Below are 23,440 nucleotides of genomic sequence, written 5' to 3' on the forward strand. Positions count from 1 at the left end.
CAATGAAAGACATAAATATGCTACAGGAAACATATACAGTAAATACACTACAAGGAACATATAAATACATGCATTTATATGTTCCTTTTAGTGCATTTAGATGTTTCCTAAGCAGTCAATTTATACTTTTCTAAAGAAGTCGATCTGAGTCCAGCAGACGATAGTGTAAAAATGCACACTGGACACAACGGAGTGGTAAAACATCTAAAGGAGCTTAGAGCAGACGTCGAAGGAGGCCAAATTCCTCAGGAAGTTCAAACTTCTCTGCCCAGTCTACACATAGTCCAAGATGGTCAACCAGTCCAGTCTACTATTCAGATACAGTCTCAGACGCTTGTTGGGATTGACCACCTTCACCTCCCTGACTGGGAGAAAATTAATATGACACAACAGCCGTTTGTATACTGTATTGTTGTTCTCCAAATAATCAACTGGTTTGTCTCTCATACTGACTGGATTTAATGTTCTACTATTGGTCTGTAGACCTGAAGATTTTACTTTTTTTCTTTTTACATAATCAAATTTCTTGGTAGTCCTGCGAAGGTCATATCCTAAATTATATCATATTCCGTGTTCTATCTGTACGGTAAAGAATAGGGGAAATTCTAATAGAAGACATTATGACTTGTAAAATAATTTTAAAAAATACATAATGGGATTGAATAACAGTAAAGAGCTCATTTCAAGTAAGTTCCTAATTAATAGTGACAGTGAAGAGGAATGCATAATCTCATTTGAATGCATCTATCTTTAACCGACCTGTGAATGTCAAACTATGACGCTTTTTGTACAACATAACCATTTCACGTCTCCTCACAAGGAAGTGATTAGCTTTTCTGGTTTAACATTTTGGTGTTCTATGGAAAGAATTGCATGTATTTAAGTTTAGCAGAATATTTTATTTCACATTACTGCATAAGTTTTTGGAATTGTATCGGCGCTGTCCATCACCTGCGGTGCTGAAAATGAATCATCTAGTACGAATAACCCTTTTATAATATTTTCCATGCTGCGCTTTTTACTTTAAACGTAGATTTTCCATGGCATAGTTGAACGCAGTCAATGAAATCAACCTCAAACAAGTGAGCAGGAAAAGCTGGTAAGAGTGAAAAGTACCAGTTTCCCTTACCGGCTCACTCCGGTCAAGCGTGGTGTTGCGTTTTCCGCGTATCTGTTGCCCCAATTCTTCAAAGGCTGATATGTAGTATTCTTACGCTTCTTGGGCTACTAACGGTTAAACTACGTCGTGGGCGTAGCAGCTGAATGTAATGGCGACGGTGCCGTAGATTTGCCGAGGTTTGTGAAGATGAAGCGAAGAAGAATTTATTTCTTTTAAGCACAACGCCGAGGTTCCCCAGAGGAGGACTTTGCGCTTACAACTATAATCTTTATAATTGGCAAACTTAGCTACGTTTGAACTTTCGTGCCCTTCGAAATGATGAAGCTCAAATCAAACCAAACCCGGACGTACGACGGTGACGGCTACAAGAAGCGGGCCGCCTGTCTATGCTTCAGGAGTGAGACGGAGGAGGAGGTGAGTCCGGTGATGACTCTGTCTGCTAGGCCAAGCTAACGCTAACCGCCGTGGCTGCTTTTAGTGTCTTCCTTCTGTGTCAATCGATATCTTTGTGAACACAGTTGTTATTGTCAGTTTGAAACAAAACTCTCTAACTCTAGTATTGTTTGTTGATGGTGTGTATTAAACATTAGTTTTGGACTCCTAGTTTTTCAAGCCTTATGTAAGCCTCTTTAGTTGTGCATGTAGCAACGCCGGGTTTTTTCTCCTGCTGTTCCCTTTGGGTAGCAAACCTGTTAGCTGGATGCTAACGCTAATGTTAGCCTGCTAACTAGCCGTGTTGCTACGTTGGGCAGCCGACCACAGCCCACAGTGTGAGGTTTGTGCCTTGTGGTGACTATTGCAGTGACACTCGGTTGAATAGAAATTAATGTTTATCATACAAAAGTGACAGACATTTATATGCTCATATTACACACGGATAGTCGTGAGGATACAGTAATCTGTTACCGTTATGCGACAACGCAACTGGTGCTCCTAGCAAACATTGGGCTGAGAGGTAGCTATAGTTGTCAGATGAGCTGGCTGTCGATGATACGTAAACAGGTTTACAGTCTAGTGATGGCCGGCTAACTTCACATGAACTTACATCGCTATTTGTTTTGTATTCTTGACGTAGCATACTTGTCTAGAGCACTCAGAAAACCACTCAGTAGTTTGCAAAGAGCAATTGTTTAAGAGCAGAGGTGATAACTGTACGACAAGGTTGCCTTGTTAGTGATATTTCTGAAGTAAATTACAGGAAGCGTACAATTTTGACCCGGACTAGTCAAACAGACTGACAACTGGGAATTTACTATGATCATGTGATAAAACAGAAAGTGATTCATACCCCAGCTAGTAATGTGTGTCAGCCATTGAACTGTTGTATGACTGCATTAAATGCATCCCCCCCAAAAATTATTTGGCTTCAAGGATATTGTTGTAAGTTACTTCCACCAGTAAGTATCCAGTTCCACCAAGCTTTGAACAGTTCACCATAACTCAGGTGTAGTAGTCTGGTTTGGGGTTAGAAAGAATCCAATTGCCCCTTGGTGACTAACAAAGTTGTTTTTTTTGTTAATTTGAAAAGAAGAGTAGAATAGATGAGTATGGATTCTTTGTTGCTTTTTTGGGTTCTTTAATACAGTATTTACGGTGGTGGTTTGTTGTTGTTCTTGTGTATTTGTTTTGTTCTTCCCGTGTTTCTCTGGGTTTTTCGATGGTCTCCCATCTCCAGAAACATGCATATTAGTTGGATTGATCACTCCAAATTGATTGTAGGTGTGGCCCCACAATGCTCTGGTGTTGCGTTTGAGACGTACCCTGCCTTTCGCACAACACATGTGACCTACAAGGCAGAAAAGTGTCTGAAGACAAGACGATTACAGTCAGCTCATCTTCAAGAAAATGGATGGATAATCTGCTTGTATGTCAAATCATATGTGACATATTTCAACTCATGACCTACTCATAATAAACAGATGATTCTAAATGCTAGGAGCAGGTTTACAGGGTCAAAGAAATAGTTGATATCACAGTGTATATGTTGACACAAGATAAAGTGACTTAATCATGGCTGCATCCCCAGGGTGTGTAATGTACCAGGTATGGTGATGTATTAGAGGAAGTGTGCAATTGGCAATTAAGTGGCATGTTGGTGTGGTTACGCTCATATCAGATTATGGACTAGGTGTCATTCCAAACCAGTAAACACCATTTACCACAGGGGACAGTGAGGTCTAATAAATTCTGTGCTTTGCAGGTCCTGCTGGTGAGCAGTAGTCGACATCCTGACAAGTGGATAGTTCCTGGAGGAGGAATGGAGCCTGATGAAGAGCCCAATGATGCTGCAGCCCGGGAAGTGTGTGAAGAGGTTAGTTCTGAACTGGCTATCTCAGTTATTAACTCATTCACCGCCGTTGGTGTCTAAAGATGTCAGTTAGATCTTTCAGCGGGGGGTCTGAGTGCTGTGGGATGGTCTAGAACGCTATCAATATAGTACTTCAAAAGTACTGCAGAGGTTGGATGCAGCAAGTCATTGTAACTTCTTAAAAGATCCTGAGGGTTATAAGGAAAAAAAGGCAAAAGGTAGAACCAAAAATTTTTCAAAAGGACAACGCTGCAGTTCACAATACCCGCCTGACAAAGGATTTCTTCCAGAGAAACAACATCACTCTTTTGAAACATCCTGTGTGTTCCCCTGATCTAAATCCAGTTGAGAACGTTTGGGGTTGGATGGCAAGGAAAGGTTGGCAAAAATGGACACCACTTCCAGACTACGGATGCCCTCCATGAAGCCACCCACCTTCACCACTTTGAGCAACATTTCCACTAGCCTCCTGGAAACACAAGCATCAAGCAAGCCATTTTTGAATTTTTTACAAGAATGCCACAGTTATGCATCGCTGAGTGCACTTTTGGAAATTTTATTTCCATGTTACGGTGGTGTTTTGTTTTTTGTTTTTTTGAGATTTGGTCTTAAACTTTTGATCAGCCGATGAATAGCCTATTTCTGTTTGGTGGTTGTTTGCAATAATTCCTTACTCAATTTTTTTTGTCTCACTCCCATTTCTTCTTTTTGCATTTTGAATTAGATAAATAGATAGATAGATAGATACTTTAGTAATCCTGTACATTAGTACTTAGAACTTTGTTAAGATCGAGCAGTGCAAAATGAGAATTTTTCCAATTTTTCAACTTGTCTTAAATTTTTGATCAGGAGTGTATATGAGAAGAAAAGAAGAAGCGATGGAAACCATTGTTCAGATTTTTGAGGTATCACTAAAGCAAAAAAAAAAAAAAGTGCACTAAAGTCGCTGTTCGCTGACGCAGCTTTTCACAAAAAAGCTTTATTTCTTTTTTAACAAGAACTGCTGTTTTTGGTGAAACCAGCCTATGATATATTGCCAATAAAGAATGGAAAAAGTAGAAACTTTTTTTTTTCCTGATGAAAGAAGACCGCCTACTCTTACTTTTGGTAATTTCAGTGTTTACATGGTTATAAAGCATGGTATTCCGTGGGTCTCGAAAGATTGGTCAAAATGTTGTAAAACAGCTGGCAGTGTGACGATTGCTCCATTGAGAGCAGCAGGCATTGAATGAGTTGAATATGAAATACAATTTACCCCTTTATTTTTCTTTTTGATGTAACTGACTAATGTTTCTAGATAAAGATTTTTACATAGATGGATTTGTATTTAAAATGCTGGTGTAAAACATGCCTTTCTGTTCATAGCAAGGAATGTCCTGAGAGTGCATTGATATTTTCAAGGTCCTGCAGAAGTTCGAATAAGTTTGATTTCTATTAAATCGTGTCTCTATTTAACATTGGGCCTAATGCCAAGCTCTCATAACCTTTTTGTCAGTGCAGTAATCTTTTCTGAAAAAGTGAGCCTAGCAACATGTAAGCTGTATTACAACATCATGTTACAAAGCGGTTTAGGTGTCAAAGGATGACACATGGAGACTGAAGCCTGACTATCTCGTGGTTGCACTGCAGCAAAATCTAATGCATCAGAAGGAGAACTTTTCATTTTCATTCTTTGTGTGATTCAAATATGTCCATTTTTACAATAACAGCCTGAGGGCACCTTGAAGGACAAGTCTTTTTATTTAGTGGGCTGAGGCGGCTGGGTAGTGGTAACTTCAGAAACCTTTTAAAATGTTGTTAGAAATCGATATCATGTTCGACTGATAAATCAGGTATCCCTTTTGTGAACATAATCTTGAGGAATTTTGAACAGAATGGCAACAGAACACTGAAGACAATGAATCTCATTCGGCTGTCAGGTTCCAGCAGGTCACTGTCCATATAAAAGCTATCCAGCAGTGTGATTCATCACACTGATGGATGCTGATATCATCTCTTAGTCTGGCTCCTGCTCTTTGGCTGCAGCAGGACACTCTGGCTTGCCAGCAGTTTTGCATGGGGTCAAAGGAATATCCAGTCATGGCTGAGTTTTGTTGAATATCCTCAGAGGTTTCACTCTGAAACCTTATTGTGGTTGGCATGTGATGCATCATATCCTAAAGTTGTCAGATATATCAAAGTATCAGCATTTTATGTGAGAGTATTTCCACAAAGACAACGTGAAGGGAACTGAGCTCAAGCATCTGAGCTAAACAATTGTGTAGTGTTAAGAAAAGCCCTTATCAGTGAAACTATTTGGGGAGAAGCGCCATAAAGATTGAGGTCTGAGCAATTAAAAAAGTTCATGATGAGTCCAGACTAATAGAAGCACCAATTTAGAAGACAGGCAGATGAAGTGATGCAACCGTTATGTATTGTGTCTACTGCATCAACCTGTGGGGACAATGTTATGAAGTAGCATTGCTTCAGTTGATCAGGTCCAGGTTCAGCAACATTATGTGTTCCAAATAAATGAAGTCAGCTGACCACCTGAGTTTACTCAATGACCAGGACTTCCATCAATGGGTTTCTCATTTGATGGCATGGGTATTTTCCAGGATGACTATGCCACAACTGACAATGTGATCTGTAGTGAGAGCAGGGAACAGGTGGAGGAGAAGCTAGAGAGGTGGAGGTTTGTCCTGGAAAGGAGAGGAATGAAGGTTAGCCGCAGTAAGACAGGGTACATCTGTGTGAATGAGTGAGGTTATAGGGAGAAGAGATCAAGAAGGTGGAGGATTTTGAGTACTTAGGGTCAACAGTCCAGAGCAATGGAGACTGTGGAAAAGTGGTGAAGAAGCGTGCACAGGCAGGGTGGAACGGGTGGAGAAAAGTGTCAGGTGTGATAGAAGAGTTTCAGCTAAAATGAAAGGAGAGGTGTGCAAAACTGTGGTGAGACCAGCAATGTTGTTTGGTCTAGAGACAGTGTCACTGAGGAAAAGACAGACAGACCTGGAGGTAACAGAGATGAAAATGCTGAGGTTCTCTTTGGGAGTGACCAGGATGGATAGGATCAGGAATGAGTACATCAGAGTTACGGCACATGTTAGAGGTTTTGGAGATAAAGTCAGAGAGGCCAGACTGAGATGGTTTAGACATGTCCAGAAGAGAGATAGTGAATATATTGGTAGAAGGATGCTGAGTTTTGAACTGCCAGGCAGGAGGCCTAGAGCAGTGATTCTTAACCATAGGGCCGCGGGCCGCGGGACTCCATAGCAACTCCCAACCATGTGGTGGCGCTAATACGTCAGTTGTTACTTTAACCAGCTCCGTAAATAAGGAGAAGACAAAGCTAGCTGTATACGAACAAGATGGAGAAATATTTAAAACGAAAGAGTGAAGACGACACCCCTCCCCAAAAAACTAAATTTTTGCGCAAGTACAATCCTGACATAATCAAGTATGGCTTCATAAATGGAGGCAGTCCCGAGAGCCCAGTGTGTGGAGTGTGGGTTAACTGTTTCCAACGAAGCACTTAAGCCATCAAAACTACAGCGGCACCAGGAGACAAGCATCCACGCTTGTGGGAAAGAAGATGGGCTGCAGATGCAGAAAAGGTCTATTGTGTCACTGACTGGCAACTCTAAATGCGCATTAAAAGCAAGCTACCTCGTAGCCAGACGTGTGGCACAGAGTAAGAAAGCATTCACCATCGCCGAGGAGTTGGTTCAGAGTTCCACGAGGTGATGGGCGTAAGTGTAAAAACCATGAACTTTATTAAAAACAATGCTGCGAACTCCAAATGTTTTGCTAAACTTTGTGAGGACATAGAGGCAGATCACATCCAGCTGCTCTATCACAGTGAAGTGAGATGGCTGTCAAGAGGACTGGTCCTCAAGCGTTTGCTTGAACTGAGGAGAATAAAAAGAAGTATACTCTATTAATCCCGCAAGGGGAAATTACATAGCCACTCAGGTACATTATATACATTTTGGTGTTAGTTTTTAACAGTATACAGGCCCCCTGAACACAACACACGAGGGGGCCTGTAAGCATACAGTTAACACACACTAACTGCTCACACTGGGAGGCAGAGTGACGGGCAGCAGCTCTCGGAACGTGCCCCAATTGAGCAGCTTGTAGGGGGGACGGGGCCTTGCTCAAGGGCGCCTCGGCAGTGGCTGGGAGGTGAGCTGACACCTCCCACCGTCAGCTCACACTCCGGGGATGTCCTGGCGGGAGCGGAATTCGATCCACCAATGGTTAGGGCGATCTGTCTACAAGACATCTGCTCTACCGCTGAGCCACTGCCGCCCCTGAATGAGGAATGAGGTCTTCTCGTTTCTCACTGAGAAAAAAAATCTCTTGCACCTTACTATGCCAACACAAAGTTCACAGCAAACTTGCCTACCTCTGTGACATTTTTTCATTACTGAACCAGCTGAACATCTCACTTGAAGGAAGAACCAGCAACATATTTGTTGTGGCAGACAAAGTTTAAGCTTTCAAGGGGAACCAAAAGGGCCCAGGAAAAGAGAATGGACATGTTTCCACTTTTGTTTGACATTTTGGAAAACTCCCCTCAGGTGAATATTAGTGACTCAGTCTCTCAGCACCTCTCACAAGTGGCAGAAAAATTTGCAGAATACTTTCCTGACGATCCCAGAGAGGGACACATGTGGATTTTGGACCCATTTTCTGTGGATCCCACTGCAAATGATGTTGCTTTGCCCTCACATCTGGAATCCCAGCTTCTGGAAGTTTCCAGTGACAGCACTTTAAAGTTGCAGTGGAGCAAACTGGACCTGGGCTCCTTCTGGATTACTGTTCCAAAGGAGTACCCTTGTCTTGCACTGAGGGCTGTGAAACTCCTTCTCCCATTCACGACCACGTACCTGTGTGAGTTGGGATTCTCCATCCTGGCCACAACTAAGACCAAAGCCCGAAACAGACTCAGAGCAACTCTGGAGGCTACTCTGAGAGTGAGCCTTTCCCCCATTCCACCCAGACTGGATCTGAATGTGTCTTAGAAAGAGGCCCAAGTGTCTCATTAAGTGGTCAAGATAAAAAGGAAGTTATGTAATTGTCTTTATTGTTATTATTATTGTTATTGTTGGTATGATATAACAATTCTTCTGGTTCTTCCATGCACAAATACAATTTCATTTGCACTTTATTTAAATTTTATTTATTTTATTTAAAAAAAACCCACACATTATTTTGAATGCATTTATTTTATCACCAGCTTTTTCATTGATTTATATGCTTTTATTACTTCTGAATCCTTCTTTAAGTAAAATTTAATTATTGGTCTTTTTTTATTAACAATTTTATTTATTAACTGAAGTGTTAATCACACACTTCAGGCTTGATGTGTGATTTGAAGTGCTGAGGTATATTCTGTTATTGTTACATTGACATGTTTTTACATTGACATTGTTAACATTCACATGACATGTTCAATAAAAGTCTTTGTGATGATCATATTTTATTGTCTTTTTATTTGAGAAGGTTTTTACTTGTTTAAATGTAAGTGGATTTGGTTTATTATCTAATACAAATCAAACCAAGAGTGAGATCATTTTAAACCTGTACAATGTTAATATTTAATGGGCCCTGGGCCACTTTGTACTGAAAACAATGGGCCTCAAGGTCAGAAAGGTTAAGAACCCCTGGCCTAGAGGAAGACCAAAGAGGAGGTTTATGGATGTAGCGAAAGAGGACATGAAGGTAGTTTTTGTGAGAGAAGAGGATGCAGAAGACAGCGTTGGGTGGAGGCAACTGATTTGCTGTGGCAAACCCTGAAGCCAAAAGGACAAGACCATGCCACAATTCATCGAGTTGAATGTGTGAAAGTGGTTCAGGAACTGTCTTCACGAAATTGTGAATACACATCACCCATCTGCTTGAAGTTTTTTTGTTTTTGCATTTTCCTGGCTACAGATCTGATGTATTAAATGTGAAGATCAAACTAGTGACTGCATAGTATTTTGTAAACTTTGTTGTTTCTTTGATATCTTGTATGTTTATACTGGGAATAATGGAAAATGTGTACTTTTTAGTTATCATTTTCACACATTTCTGACTCCCAAACTGGTTTGTTTTCCCAATCATGCTTTTTTTTTCTTTTCACAATTGTAGTAGATATTTTGATTTAATTTTATTGTTTTTATTTCTAAGTTTTTATCAAAGATCAAACATTCTCTGTTTTTTAAAGGCTGATACAATAAGATAATATAGATAGATAGATACTTTATTAATCCCGGAGGAAATTGTATATGTAATAAACTTCTGTTGTCATGGCAGCAGAAGTAGTGAAACAGGTAAAACCAAACACAAGACATGTACATCTGTTGTCAAATGGCAAGACCATTTGCCATCCTCTTATATGGTGACTATAAGAGGTCACTATAAGAGGTTGTTGTTTGTGCTCTTCATCAATGAGCACACCGGTGCTTCTTTTCAGATTCCTTTCTAGTGTCCAGTTGCAGGGTTTGGTCTTAAGCAGACTCTGTGTCCAGGACACTTCTACAGCACAAGACAATGAGAGTAATCAGTACACACAACTCCAAACACCAGTGATAATTGACTCTCCCAATTAAACCTTTGTAGCCTTATTACACTTCAGCTTTTGTAGTGGTGAACTGGAAAACATTTTGAACAGGCAATGTGATATGGGCTTATACTACTCATCATCAGGTCAGCTGGAGAGAATGGGGGATATCTTTTAAAAAAGGCTTCAAGTTCTTCCTTATTTTCTACTGAATATACACCTCCACCTAATTGTCAACCACCTAATTGGCTCTCTTACCAAGGTTGTTTAGCCTGCTGGTGTCCCTGGTGCTGATGTTGCACATGGTGGTAAAAGGATATTGGCTACTGCTGACTGGTCAAACATCAGTAGCAGCCTCTTGCACATCAATGATCTGAGTGGATGTTAGGTGACTAGCCAAGGCTACATAGTCACCGGTTAGTATAGCAATATAATTGTTAATACAGCTTATTAATGGTTATGCCTTTAATCAGCTGCATTCTGACAACCTTACAATTATGTTTTAATATTCTGATGCCCTTAAAAAAACCTTGTTTTGTGATTTATTAAGTCTCTCATTGGAAGGTACCAAATCCAAATTATGGCGATTTTATTTGGACAACCATGTTGATAGTGAGTCATCGCTTGTGCTTATTACTCCGGGATTAATAAAGTATCTATCTATCTATCTATTAGTTGGAATCTTGCCAGTGATAAAAGTGAAGATGCAGCACCCAGGAACATTCCAAAGGTTACAAGGTGATATTTTGTCTATCTGACAGTTATCTTCAACTTCAGCTTGGTCACATGCCCTGACTCAGCACAAGAATACGTAAAACAAATTGTGATCCAACCGCTATGCTTTATATAATCTTTTCATATCTTTCGTAGTTGATACCAAGTAGATTTCAAATATATGAGAACTACTAGGCAACAATTATCATCTTGTAAGTCATAGATTTTGACCTTTGACTTATTACTTAAAACTGTGTACACCCTGTGCTTCTATGTTGCTTGAGGCCTAAGTGTTTCCAACACTGAGTTCATGGTTACTGTGTGTGAAGTCTACATTATATTTATAGACTGAAACTGAAACCTTGAGAAGTGGCAAAGATGTCAGCAAGTGGCTTGGCTCTGTATTTAAGCATGTCCTAATATTCAGCTCTTAGCATTGAGATCCAGCCTGGAAAGTGTTTTTATTATGTCCAAAGGTTACCAACTCTGACTTCTGGATGTTGGAGTTGCCCTCTGTTGAGGGGAGCATATGACATTTGCCTGGTTTTGTATTTAAGATCATGGTAAGGGGAATGGTATCTGAGAGCCAAGCAGTTTTCTGTTGTTTGCCAATGACCTTTTTACATGATCTTCTCTGACACTTAAAACATCTTGGAGGGAAGCAGTCAATACGTGACAGCGAGAGCTGAGCAGAGGTGATGACAACCGTTTTCAGCTATGGAGTTCAAAACTGTAATAATGGTGAACTAATAACATGTCGAAACATTGGGTATTTTGGTAAAGGAGCAGTTTTAGAAGTCATTACAATCTTTTTTTGTAATTCACTTCAACATTTCGCATGTGTAATTCATAAGTCTTTGGTTAAAACCAAATTGGTACCTTACAGTGTCAGCAAAAGTTAACAAATCTTCCTCACCTATATATTTGAATAAGCTCACTTGAAAATCTCACACGGTCACGCTTTAACTCCAACCACTACCTGCCCAACCAATCACGGTGCATCTGCCAGAAGGAATCATGTGAACAATATGGTGTAAGGCATCGGGAAGCGAGGCTTTTTGTTGCGGTTACGCCTTTCGTTCACGCAGATATCGGGACAAAAAAGCTGGCCAAATTGAAGTTTTTTGAAACAACGCCAGTTCTGCATTGTCGTGTGGACTCTGTAACCAACACTTTTTCTATCTGGGGGGTGTCTTCCTGCAACAAAAACCGCTGTGACATCATGCATGTGACCCATGTCTACATGTACACACAGAATGGATGGAGTTAAAACCGACTATTATTAATAGATTTGATTTTTTTTTTATACACCCGCGCGCACACACACACACACACACATATACAGTGTATTGTCATCACTAAAATAAACATATTTTGCATACTTCCTTATTTTGCTGACACTTTTATTCACAGGCTTTCTGCAAAATGCCACACACTTCAAACTCATGCCAACTGATACTTAAGCATTCAGTAGATGGCGTACTAGAGCAAATGAAGCCTCATGAAGCTTCGAACTGCATTGAACCGATTGGGATGAAAAGCTTCAATGCTTCATGGGGCTTCATCTGCCAATCACTAACTATACGTGGGTTTCCCAGTTGACATAATTTTAGAGTGTCATAACTGTTCCAATAATTTTCATGTTTTTGAGCAGAGAGTCCAAACAGCAGGAACGACACAGAAAACGACAACAAATTTTGAGTGAAGCTAGCTGGCTAGCATGAACAGTCTGTCCAGCTATGGTTTCCGTTTCGAATGGGACAACTGATGTAGTATCCAAAATGCTCCTCAAGCATCTGACAAAAACTCTCTTTAAGTAACTACAGTTACATACTTAGTAGTCAGCTAACAGTAGTCAGCTAACAGAACTACCACTTCTCTAAAATAAAATTTATTTTCTACTTGCTCTTTTAACAGGTGCCTTTTCCTTTAATGTTAGCTCCTTTCCCAATCTCATGATTAGTTGGCTTTCTTTCTCCAGTTAGCCTGCTAACATTCACCTACGGCTTCGCAATGCCCGCCCAGCGCATTACAAGTCGTTACATCACCACGTTGATTTTCTACTACGTTGGTTACACTTGGTTTATAATACCAATACATTTGTTTTCATATGTTTGGTATGAAGTTGTTTTACGTGGAATTTCCACGGGTTCCCGCTAGTTTGGTATAATTGTTTATTGGCATCCTGTCAGATTGCATTATGTCATAACAATGTCTTGTCATGAATTATCTCCCTTTGCCCTACCATATTTAAGAAAGGCCCTCATTTGTCACTTTTAACTGTTCTTTGAATCGGGTTTGCTCATAATTTTTTTTCTTTGTTTTACAGGCTGGTGTGAAGGGGACATTAGGTCGCTTAGTTGGAGTATTTGAGGTGACATTTGCTGTCGACTTTTTTTTCCAATTTTCCTAGTCCTCAAATGTCAGCATACTCTTCTTTTTTGAATTAAAATATATATGTATGTGTGTCCCTCCCTCTCAACAGAACCAAGAGCGGAAACACCGAACCTATGTCTATGTTCTTATTGTAACAGAGGTGCTGGAGGACTGGGAGGATTCAGTCAACATTGGTAATACCCTAAATTTGTTTATAATTCCAAAAGGGTGTCTTGGGTATAAAGGTCTCGGGTGCATGTGTGCTGATGGTAGCTTTATTTTTATGTCCTCGACTTCTGAGATATTGCTAAGGGATTTTATTGTAACCAAATAATGTTTTGTTCCCACAGATGTAATTTTCACTGAAATGCTATTTTCAGTTCTGCTAATTAATGAAAACATAATTTTCATGTTTTTTCTTCCTGCTGTTTTGCACGTCTTAACTTGCTCTATGGTGTTCGGTTCTGTCAACAGGGAGAAAAAGGGAATGGTTTAAAATAGATGATGCCATACAAGTGTTGCAGTGTCACAAGCCTGTGCAGGTCAGCTACTTTGAGGCTCTACAGGAGAGTTGCCTGACCAGTAACGGAACACCTTTGGTGACCACGATAGGTGGGGACCTCTCCCCTACCTACAGCATCAATCAGAGCTCTGTCTCGGGTATCAGATAACTAAAACTAAACCTCTGTGCCCCCAGAGCTTTCGCCACCACTTGCGCTCTTACTTGTGTCATCTTCTCTTCTTCTCTTCGCTTCTTTTCTCTCAATAACATGGTTTGCCTTGCCAACTCCTTTTGTTCCAGTCTGTGGCACAGACTTGATGACAAGTGTTGGGTGAATAGTCTGAAACACTCTGTAAATGTACTTTTTGATCCCTGTTCTTTTCTTTGTACTGACAACTGCATGACATGTCCCTTTGCGCCCTTCATTCTCTCTCCTTAACACGCCCTTAGCGTGGTTTATTGAATGCAAGAACTACTTTTTACTGTTGTAATGTAAAGATGTATACATAGTGCTTAAGCTGAAGGCTTTTGGTGGTCCTTTTAACATTTCTTCCATCTTTTTCTTTCATTTTCCTGTGAATGAACGTGCCCATGAGCATACTCCCTCCACTGTTGTTCAGATAGAAAATGTCTGTTCCTGAATGAACTGATTCATAGGAAGTGACCTGTCTTGTTTGAGCACAGTTATGTTGCATCTCACTCTATCAAGTGACCTGGTGCTGACTGTGCAACAGACATTTGGTAAGGTCTTTGAATTATCTTCATTGTGGTCTTGTGATTATTGACGTTTCCTTAATAAGAAGGATGCAACCCCTCGGTAGTTTTTTCAATTTCAGATATCAAATGTGTTTCTTGGTTGGAAAACCACCCAAGAACTACAAACATGACTCTCAAATGAACTGTAAGGAGAGTGAAGGAATGTGAACATACAGTGTAACACAAACCACCTTTCTCTTCAGTGTCTTTACCTCTTGTTAATCCCTTTTTTTTTTAATTCGCTCCTGTGACTTTAAAACTTTAAGACTTCCTCTACATACTGATAGAGTAGAAGAGGTGGACTTTTAAATAGTTGACTTGTAGTTTCAAAGTTCAGCACATATCATTTCAGAAATTAAAATCAGTTATTTTACTCCTCACATTCAGTTTGGTTAAAATCAATTGTTTACATTGTGTTCATTACATAGCACATATGTCTGTGTAGGTTCTCAGTTATCCAGGACATGGTTATCCAAAGCTGTTTAAATCAGTCCTCTGGATCTTAAAGTCCAGTAGATAGATTTAAACAGCTTTGTATACATAGCACAGGTAACTTATGTGGGCACTTTCCTTTGGCATGAAGTCTGCATACCCAAAAACCCACAAAACACATGGTTGACATTGAAAGTAATGGAATCTACATTGCTGTCTTTTGCAAGATGCAGAACAAACAAGCCTTGTACAGTTTGAGACCTTGTTTTTAACATATAAAAGGTTTTGGATACTAGCTTATTTTCTCTTTTCTTTTCTGGCAAAAGTCTCTTAGCCAAGCTGCATCACTTGGCCTTGATGTGGCATGAGGCAGCTGGCTCAATACTGTGAAACTGGAGGCGCTGTAGATAACATGTTAGAAGTTAATTGTAAATTGTTTATTTCTGTATAGATCAAAGGTGATAGTCCAAATGACAGAACACCTCTTACACATCTATGAGTTGTACATGTCATTTCAACTGAGGCGTGAAGACCTGACTGAGCTCATCTGGCTGTTGGAAATTTTGGGGAGATGGGATAGAATACATCTGATGACTGAGAACAAGAAATGTGACTGTAGGTGAGAGTGAAGAACCTATTTATATTATTCCCCAAACCCTTGTGTTTTTTAGTCCAAAATAAATTGGTAACAGTAAAGGAATGATTGTTTATTTTTTTTGTCTCATCTTTGGCTAAGTAGAAATAAAGCAGACATAGGCCCTTTTCAACCCAGCAGCTATCCATTCCACTATCCACAGTTAATGTACATTCACATTGACCTGAGGTCTATTTTTTCAGCTTTGTGTCCCTCCTTTAACTCCTTAATAACACATTATTAGCCACTTTGGCGTATCACTGGCATATTAATGGTTTATTTAGCTGACATGTTGGCAGATACTTGTGTATTGACACATTTGTCAGTTAATTATTAGTGTTTGAATCCATCTCTTTATACCAAAATTAACACAAATATGTTCAGGTTTGGTCCAGACCATTCCCTGAGGGAATAGCATAGCTCCAATGTTACCCTCTACTTGCCTAAGCAAGTAATATACAAATGTTTTAGTTCACGGAAAGATACATAAGTTTGTCTGTTAAAATGATGAGGTTTCAAAAATGTACTATTACAGTAATAAATGAATATCTTCGGAAGTGTTTTTATTCACCCGAGAAAAAGAGCCCCCATAACACAACGGCTTAGTGAACTGTAAAGTAGTGGATCAAGAGCTAACCTTGAAAGAGTTTCAGAATGTCTTCAGTGACACCAGTTAAGTGCTGATGTTCTTATTTATGGTCTGTCTCGCAGTAATTGTTCAAAGCAATGGCGACTGTCTGCTAATCAAGCTTCACACAAACAGAAGTCATCCATAATCCACAAATGTTTTTTTTTTCTTTCTGAAAGGCAGTAAATGTGAAGTCTAAAGTCTGCATTGCAACAAGTTTTTTTTTCTTCTATGTATCAGAAGGGTGTGGTGGCCAAAGTTTGTCTTTATGAGCAACCCAGCACCACATCACCTCTTTTTTATTAGAGATCTGTTCTTCACTGAAACATCTATTTGGGTGTTCAGATAAATAAAATAAAAAACCTACATAGCTAAAAGAAAATCTAACCCCGATGTCAGTGTTGGGTGATTCCACGTTCTCTTGATGGTTCAATGTGGTTGACAGGTACTGTCAAAATGAATGTGAGGAGGATTTCCACAAGTAACATCTAATGACTTAAATATGAATGACCACTCATTGTTTATTCGCCCGTTTTCTGTTATTGACAAGCTAATATGTATTTATTAAAAATGCTAACTTGGCTGTGGTCAATAAGGATATGTTCAGTTTTAGCAGCTCCTTTCTAACTCAACTTCATACAGGCCCAGTCAGAGGTGATGTGACCTGAGTCAGTTTGTGAGGGTTTTAATGTGAATGTCTCCTTACTGGCCCTGTGAACACATCAGAATGTGGACAAAACAGGACAAAATATCGAGGGAACAGAACTCCACATAATTAATTTACCAAATGTGAGAATTAAAAGTTGCCCCATCTGGTGGCCAAAGCAAACACTTTAAAGAAATAACTGCCAAGGATCATTTCCTGTATGGACAGGTGGCCATTTCCCAATGGAATTAATTTTATATCTTGAATGAAAAGGTGGTTAGAAGACGACCCAAAAAAATTACAACTGATTAGCAAAATTAAATGTTTGTACAATATCCATTTATCTCACCCTTGGAACTTTATACTCATGATTTGTGTTCTTTAAAGTATTTGTCACTGGAATTTTCTTTTCTCTCTTTTGTCATTTGGGACTGGAGTAAAACCAGTGCGAAAAGACTGAAGATTGTAATATAAATGTGCCAACAAATAAAACACCAGTATTTCACATTCAGGCCAGTGTCTTGATTTGGTCAGACTTCTGAATATGTTTTGCTTATTATTCTGATATCAGTTATACAACAGAATGCAGAAATGATGTCTGGGCCTTAAGAAACTTTGCAGTAATAACACAAATTTTAAGCTTTTTGGTAAATCATTGTCCTGAATCAACAATCTGAAAAGTTCTGTGTTGTTTTTCTCTGAAATACTCAGAAAAGCAGTTTTGATTTTAAATAACTTCAGAAAATTGACAAATGTAGTGCCATTTTTGAAGAACTGTCAGGTAAATTACTGGGTGGTAATTTTTGTATAAAAAAAAATTGTAGCAACTGCAAAACATCTCAGGTTTAAGGTATATGTTTGACCAACGCTTCCAGTGAGAGTTTGGCAGTAGATAAATAGCAGCAATGGCAAAAGGGGGTTTGAGCACCGAAAGCTTTTTTGTTTGAAATCAAAAAATGAAATTAGTCAAGATTTTCAAAGCAACTTTTTTAAAAAGTGCTTTTCAGTTCAGCCTTATGAGTACAACTGCAAAAACACTTTAAATAAAATGTATTTTCAAAATATACTCAATTTTCTAGCTATAGGTCATTTTCATATTCACACCATGTAGTTAATTGGTATAGTTTAACTTCTTTACAGCAAGTTCTACCCACTTACGTACTGCATTCCTGTATTTTTTCTGGTGTGCTTGCTGTGAATTTTTTCATCCAATCTATAATCTATAATCCTTTATTCAATTTTCCTTTTGTCAGACCCACTCTCCCTTTAAATGGAGACAATTCACAAAATTTATCCATTTGGATTAAAATTGGCTGAAACTAGGTCATCAGGGGAAATTTGCCATTTGTGAAACAGCACAATAGAAAAAAGTCATCGTCACTCATCCTTCATCATTACATATTTCCACTGCAAACAAAATCACACAGACACATTCAAGTTCTTTTAATTTCTTTATTGTACAGAAAGAGTGAAATTTACTGAGGTTGCTGTCCTCTGCCACGTCCAAAGCCTCCCCTCTGTAACAAGAAAAGGAATATTAATACATCACCTCAACAGATCAACCAGGCTTAGTCTGCTGGTATTATTGAATCCAGTTTCAGAGAGAATACATGATTAGATAGATTCAGAGACTACATGTTTCAGAGTGAATACATGATTCATTATTTACAATTAACAAAGATTGAAGATACAGAGGTAAAATTCAAAGGCTACCCTGCCACATACGCATTTAATTAAAAGACTTTTTTAAAGTTGTTCCCTCAATTACAAGCCTTCTAAATTGCTTATTAGGTCAGTTCTATGGAACATGTATCAGACTACAGACTGACATAAAAATGCAGGTTCACAAATATCCAACAAAGAGCAAACCAAATAAATCTGACACCTTTAGCGCCTCAAACTTTTGAATTCTGTCAAAATGTTTTGAGTTGTTAACAGATCCGTCTATTATGTTACAGAATTTCCCTCGGGATTAATTGTCTATGTAAAGACAGACTACAATACAATCCTGCACAGCATTCAAAAACATTTCATGAAAAAGCACGTCCCTGTCCTTGAGGTATGTGTTCGTACATTTTCTCCTGTCTTTCAACAATTCATGCACCAAAAACTAGACATGGCAGACTGCAGGAATTCTGATGTCCCACCCCTCACAGTTTTGAATGCAAGAACACAGCAAAAAAAGATATGAAGTTATTCACAAAGTTTTACAGTGCACATCAGCAGCATTACTTACGAACTGGAACTCTGTGGCAGCTCCAGCACCGGCCTCTGCTTTCTTGTCAGCACCAGCTGGTAGAGAAGTTATGAATTAATTAATCAGACAGAAAATACAAAATAAACTTAAAAACACAGCTGCCAGAAAACTCCAGGTTTCTTTGTAAAACTTTTTTTTTTTTAATTAAAAGGGGAAACTGACTTCAAGGTCTAAACCAGTACTTTTGCTTATTATTTTTTCTGCTGATTTTATCATATGATCCTGTGTATATACAACTGCTTATAGCATTTGAAATAAAGCTGCATTTTACTTAGAGGCATGCAAAAGATTCCTTTTATCATGGGTCATTTAAGCCAGTCAGTGGTAGCTCTAGACCAGACGGTACGGGACTCTTGTTTCCAGGTCATTTTACACTTGCTTCCCACTCAAATGCATAAAAAACGTCATTATGAAATCTCGCTCAATGACTGTTCAACTGTAACAGCACATCACTGACAAACCCACTCAGATAGGTAAGTGGTGTCAGAAGGAAACTTACGAGGAGCGGCAGATCGCCTGTATGCGTCCCTGTCGGTCTCTCCACGGTTGAGGCGGGCGGGCCTCTCACCTTCCATTCCTGCAGGGAGCAGAGGGATGAAGTTAGCTGTGGGTTGCTTTACTGTACACTTACCATAAGAACAACCCCAGCTTGAACTCAGACATAAACACTTAACTTCAAATGAGCAAAACATAAAGACACCTGAACTGCTTGATGCACACGTTACAACTTCACAAAGCAACATGTAAAAATATGTTAATTCTGTCTATAAATTTTAACATGTACAGTATTTTCTGCACTGTAAGGCGGCATCTGATTATTAGGCGCACCTTCAAAGAATGACATTCTAAAAATCATATATAAGGCGCACTGGATTACAAGGTGTATCTGTTTATAAGACATCTGATTAGATAGATAGATAGATAGATAGATAGATACTTTATTAATCCCGGAGGAAATTGCATATAAGGCGAACCTTCAGTGAATGGCTTATTTTAAAACTATTTTCATACGTAAGGTGCACTGGTTATAAAACACATTGTCCGTTTTTGAGAAAATTAAAGGCTTTTAGTTGCGCATTATAGCGCGGAAAATACTGTAGACAGATTATAATCCCAATCAAACTGCAATTTACATACAGATGAGGGTACCCATTTATAATACATATAGCAGGACTATTAAATTGTTACTAGCAAGTCAATGTTTGTTATGAGGGCAGTAAAGTCTAAACATTTGTAATATCAAAAAACTTTTTTTTGAAAACATATTTTGCCTTTTCATCAAATTACACACACCTCCATTGATCCATTCGAGTAAAACCAAACCAAGATGATTAAAATATAATTTCAAAATAAAAGTATTACAAGTTTCCTTAGCCATAGATCATCTATAGCTACCTCACAACACAAAACCACACAGACAACCAGGCATATATTTAGGTATACAGTAGTAGCGGGAACCCGTGGAAATTCCACGATAAAACAATTATAAAACAACTTCTGAGTGATTGCATTGGAATGACTGCAACGTAACTCTTCATATAACGCTTTAGCTAAGCAGGTTTACGCAACACCCTATATATACAGTAAATACATAATTCAGTTTATGTACTTGAACACTTAGAAATTGATTCATGTTTAGTTGCACTTGCTGAACATAGGTGTAAAAAGCAACATTATTAATGTTCACTCCCAAGAATCTTATTATCTTGATATTGGAACACTTACCCTTGGGCCTCGGCCTCGCAGTCTCAGGGCGGGTCTGGCGGCGCAGGGTGGCGGGCACAATCTCAGGAGGAAGGTGGAGGAAGTCTCTCAGGTACTGGATACCTTCATTGGTAAGGTACCAATAAAAGTGTCGCCAGGCAAATTGCTCCTTCACATACCCACAGGACTTCAAGGACTAAGAAGAAAATTACGTTATTAAATATTTTTCCACACTGCCCAATGGAGCACAATCTGGCTGATGTAGATATTATATACATAAAGCTGCTGCCATCATTCCTACTTATATCAACCACAATAAACAGGTGCTTCACATTTCAAACAGAGTGCTTTTGCTTCAGTATCACAAAACAAACTTTTTTTTACAAGCATCTAAAAAACTTCTCAAGCCTCCTTAAGTTTTCCTCTTTTTCGAGTGAGGTTTACAAGTTCAACTTTAACTGATTTTGAGTTGGTAGGAAGAACAAAACTGATGCTGTCTGGCACTGCATAAAAACACTGGATTTGTTACACAAGCTAAGGGGATGTATTGTAATTGTCAGTGTTATTGTGTTCGTCCGTCTGTTAGCCCACCAAATGTCTTCACAACCATTGCATATAGAAAAGGGTGGCAAAGGGGATGAAAATGAGATGATGACCTTGACAAAACTGGGTGAAGGTCAAATTTCAACTTTTGTACACTCAGGAACGAGATAGGATAAAAAGATGAGGGAGAAGGCCAGTCTGAGTAAGACCCTAGATCAAAACTAGTGCTTTGATCTATCTATAATTTACCCTGACCTACGAAAGTCAGAGTAAAAATTTTAATTCAGGTGTGTCGTGGGATGTTGCAGTCTCTGACTGCCTTGGTTCTAGTGATAAACTGTACATGTCTTGCTTTCCTAACAACTCACTCAAAAAAAATCAAGCCACGTGGGTGCAGTTACCACTTTTTCTAGGAGTCTTACAAAAACATGTTGCAACTACTCAAAATCTGACAATAAAAAGCATAGTATCTGGGGGAAAAAATTGTTTACAAGATGTACAATTATTGTTACACAAGGATAAAGGGTTGTTCATTCATTAAAGAATCAGGACTTCACTCACCATTTGATTATTAACAATATTACTAGCGCACTTTTTCAAGAATAGCGAAGTTTTAGTAATTTTCAAATGGTTAGACACAAGATTAGGCTCTGTGGTCTGTGCTACAATCGGATTAAGTTCAGAACCACTGCTTCTGCGTTCTGCCTCTAGTCATGTAATCAGTATTTACACCTAAATGTTCATCATACAACTACCGCACATCGACAATGCACCAAAGCCTACTTTAATCACCTTTATGCTCTACATCTCTAATTCCCTCACCTGCATCGCTTTCATCACATGAAGGTTGGGCACGTTCTTGTCAGCAAGCTCGGGATGCTTTGGTAGATGGACATCTTTCTTAGCCACCATGACTCCCTCTTTGAAGAGGAGCTCATAAATGGCAATGCGATTCTTCTTGGGCATCAGCATCTGTGACAAATAGCATCATTTTAACTGAACATATTGAGGGAAACTGCAGTATCCCCGACTGTGATAGTATGCTAAAAGATTAGCATGTTAGCCAATTTAGCTTCACAAAACCCAAACAAGACCGACACACGAACGGAAAGCCCTTAAAAGCAAGATTATTTTAAACTTTGACTTGTTTGCAGATGTTTACATGGTCACTTCAACTCTTATAAACGTTTTCTGACTAGGGCGGCCCGCGTTACGAAAGAAATGGCAGTGATCGAGTACGTTCAAGCCGTCCCTACTCTAAGAGCGGATATCTACGCTTCAGAGTTGCATCACGCTAAAATAGTTGAACGTAGTCAATTATAACATGAACACAAATCATTCAACCACTAAAATTTATTCGTGAATGATGAGATGTAGAAGATATAGTTGGATTACTTCGCAGTGTTCATTTTTACCTTTCCACTTGGTAGGGGACCGGAGCCGGAAGGAACGACAGTCGTCAGTCAGGAAGGAGTGTCTCCTCGGTTTAGGGCTGCGGCGCCTGTGTCGCCTCCTGCTGGTGTGGAGGAAGAGGGAGCCGTTCGGTCAATGTTGTAGTGTACTAATACACAGTATTTCTTAGTTTTTATCTAAAGCTTTGAGTCCTTTGATTATATGATAATAGATTAGAGGTTTAAATTAATTTAATTAGTAGTCTCTTTGGTAAACCTCAGCAGAAGGTGTTACATAAGGGCCCTCAGTAAATCTAAGGTTGTGTCCCCAGATCTCTTCTATTCATCATATACGGTACTGTATATCATCTCTCTTGATCAAAACAATCCCAATACAAGTTTTCACTTTTAAGCTAATTGTACTATGATATACTACATTCACCCCAAGCCAGACTGTTATTCAGCTACAATTAGTTGTTTATCTGACGAAAATACAAACAAACTAGAACCAAGGCAGACTGCAACACCCCTGAATTCAAAATTTTACCCTGACTTACTTTCATCAATCAAAGCGCTAGCTTTGATCTAGTCTTACACTGGCCTTCTCCCTTGTCTTTCTATCGTATCTGGTTCCTGAGTGTACAAAAGTTGAAATTTGATCTTGAACTATTTTTCTCAATGTCAAGGTCATCATCTCATTCCATCCCCTTTGCTGCCGGATACAATGCTTTACATTACATCTGATGCAATTATTTTCATTGCTTCTGATGCAATGCTTTACAACATTGCATCTGATGCTTTGTGTTGCGCTTTGTGATGTAAAGCTTGGATGGTGCTACTAAACCATAGAAACTCATTCCATTAACCCCTCCACACGCTGTTACTGAGCTAATCTGA

The 23,440-nt window shown here is 39.1% G+C and overlaps 2 protein-coding genes across 3 annotated transcripts; one reads left to right on the top strand and one right to left on the bottom strand.

Annotated features, from left to right (window-relative positions):
• Positions 1 to 1,260: 1,260 nt before the first annotated feature.
• Positions 1,261 to 17,155, top strand: nudt3b (nudix (nucleoside diphosphate linked moiety X)-type motif 3b). Of its 2 annotated transcripts, XM_068315228.1 has the most exons (6): positions 1,261 to 1,534; positions 3,321 to 3,431; positions 13,004 to 13,048; positions 13,160 to 13,244; positions 13,525 to 13,662; positions 15,192 to 17,155. In XM_068315228.1, exons 1-6 carry the CDS (start codon positions 1,436 to 1,438, stop codon positions 15,200 to 15,202), a joined length of 489 nt encoding a protein of 162 aa, XP_068171329.1. In that variant the 5' UTR covers positions 1,261 to 1,435; the 3' UTR covers positions 15,203 to 17,155. The 2 variants fall into 2 exon arrangements, with proteins under 2 accessions (XP_068171329.1, XP_068171327.1); XM_068315226.1 differs by having other exon boundaries at positions 13,525 to 17,155.
• A 931-nt stretch (positions 17,156 to 18,086) lies between these two features.
• Positions 18,087 to 22,649, bottom strand: rps10 (ribosomal protein S10). The gene is made up of 6 exons (XM_068315170.1): positions 22,568 to 22,649; positions 21,975 to 22,124; positions 20,631 to 20,805; positions 19,405 to 19,482; positions 18,885 to 18,940; positions 18,087 to 18,165 (listed from the first exon to the last, which is right to left on the bottom strand). Exons 2-6 carry the CDS (start codon positions 22,122 to 22,124, stop codon positions 18,124 to 18,126), a joined length of 501 nt encoding a protein of 166 aa, XP_068171271.1. The 5' UTR covers positions 22,568 to 22,649; the 3' UTR covers positions 18,087 to 18,123.
• Between the last annotated feature and the right edge of the window lie 791 nt (positions 22,650 to 23,440).

The sequence above is a fragment of the Antennarius striatus genome, chromosome 5 (genome assembly GCF_040054535.1).
Source record: "Antennarius striatus isolate MH-2024 chromosome 5, ASM4005453v1, whole genome shotgun sequence".
Taxonomy (NCBI): domain Eukaryota; kingdom Metazoa; phylum Chordata; class Actinopteri; order Lophiiformes; family Antennariidae; genus Antennarius; species Antennarius striatus.

Excerpts from the sequence above, each read along its gene's own strand:
- nudt3b (XM_068315226.1), top strand. The coding sequence starts at position 1,436 with ATGATGAAGCTCAAATCAAACCAAACCCGGACGTACGACGGTGACGGC. Across the intron at positions 1,535-3,320 it reads GGAGTGAGACGGAGGAGGAG|GTCCTGCTGGTGAGCAGTAG; the intron begins GTGAGTCCGGTG and ends TGTGCTTTGCAG. Across the intron at positions 13,049-13,159 it reads GCTTAGTTGGAGTATTTGAG|AACCAAGAGCGGAAACACCG; the intron begins GTGACATTTGCT and ends CCCTCTCAACAG.
- rps10 (XM_068315170.1), bottom strand. The coding sequence starts at position 22,124 with ATGCTGATGCCCAAGAAGAATCGCATTGCCATTTATGAGCTCCTCTTC. Across the intron at positions 20,806-21,974 it reads ATGTGATGAAAGCGATGCAG|TCCTTGAAGTCCTGTGGGTA; the intron begins GTGAGGGAATTA and ends TTTTCTTCTTAG. Across the intron at positions 19,483-20,630 it reads TGCGAGGCCGAGGCCCAAGG|GAATGGAAGGTGAGAGGCCC; the intron begins GTAAGTGTTCCA and ends TGCTCCCTGCAG.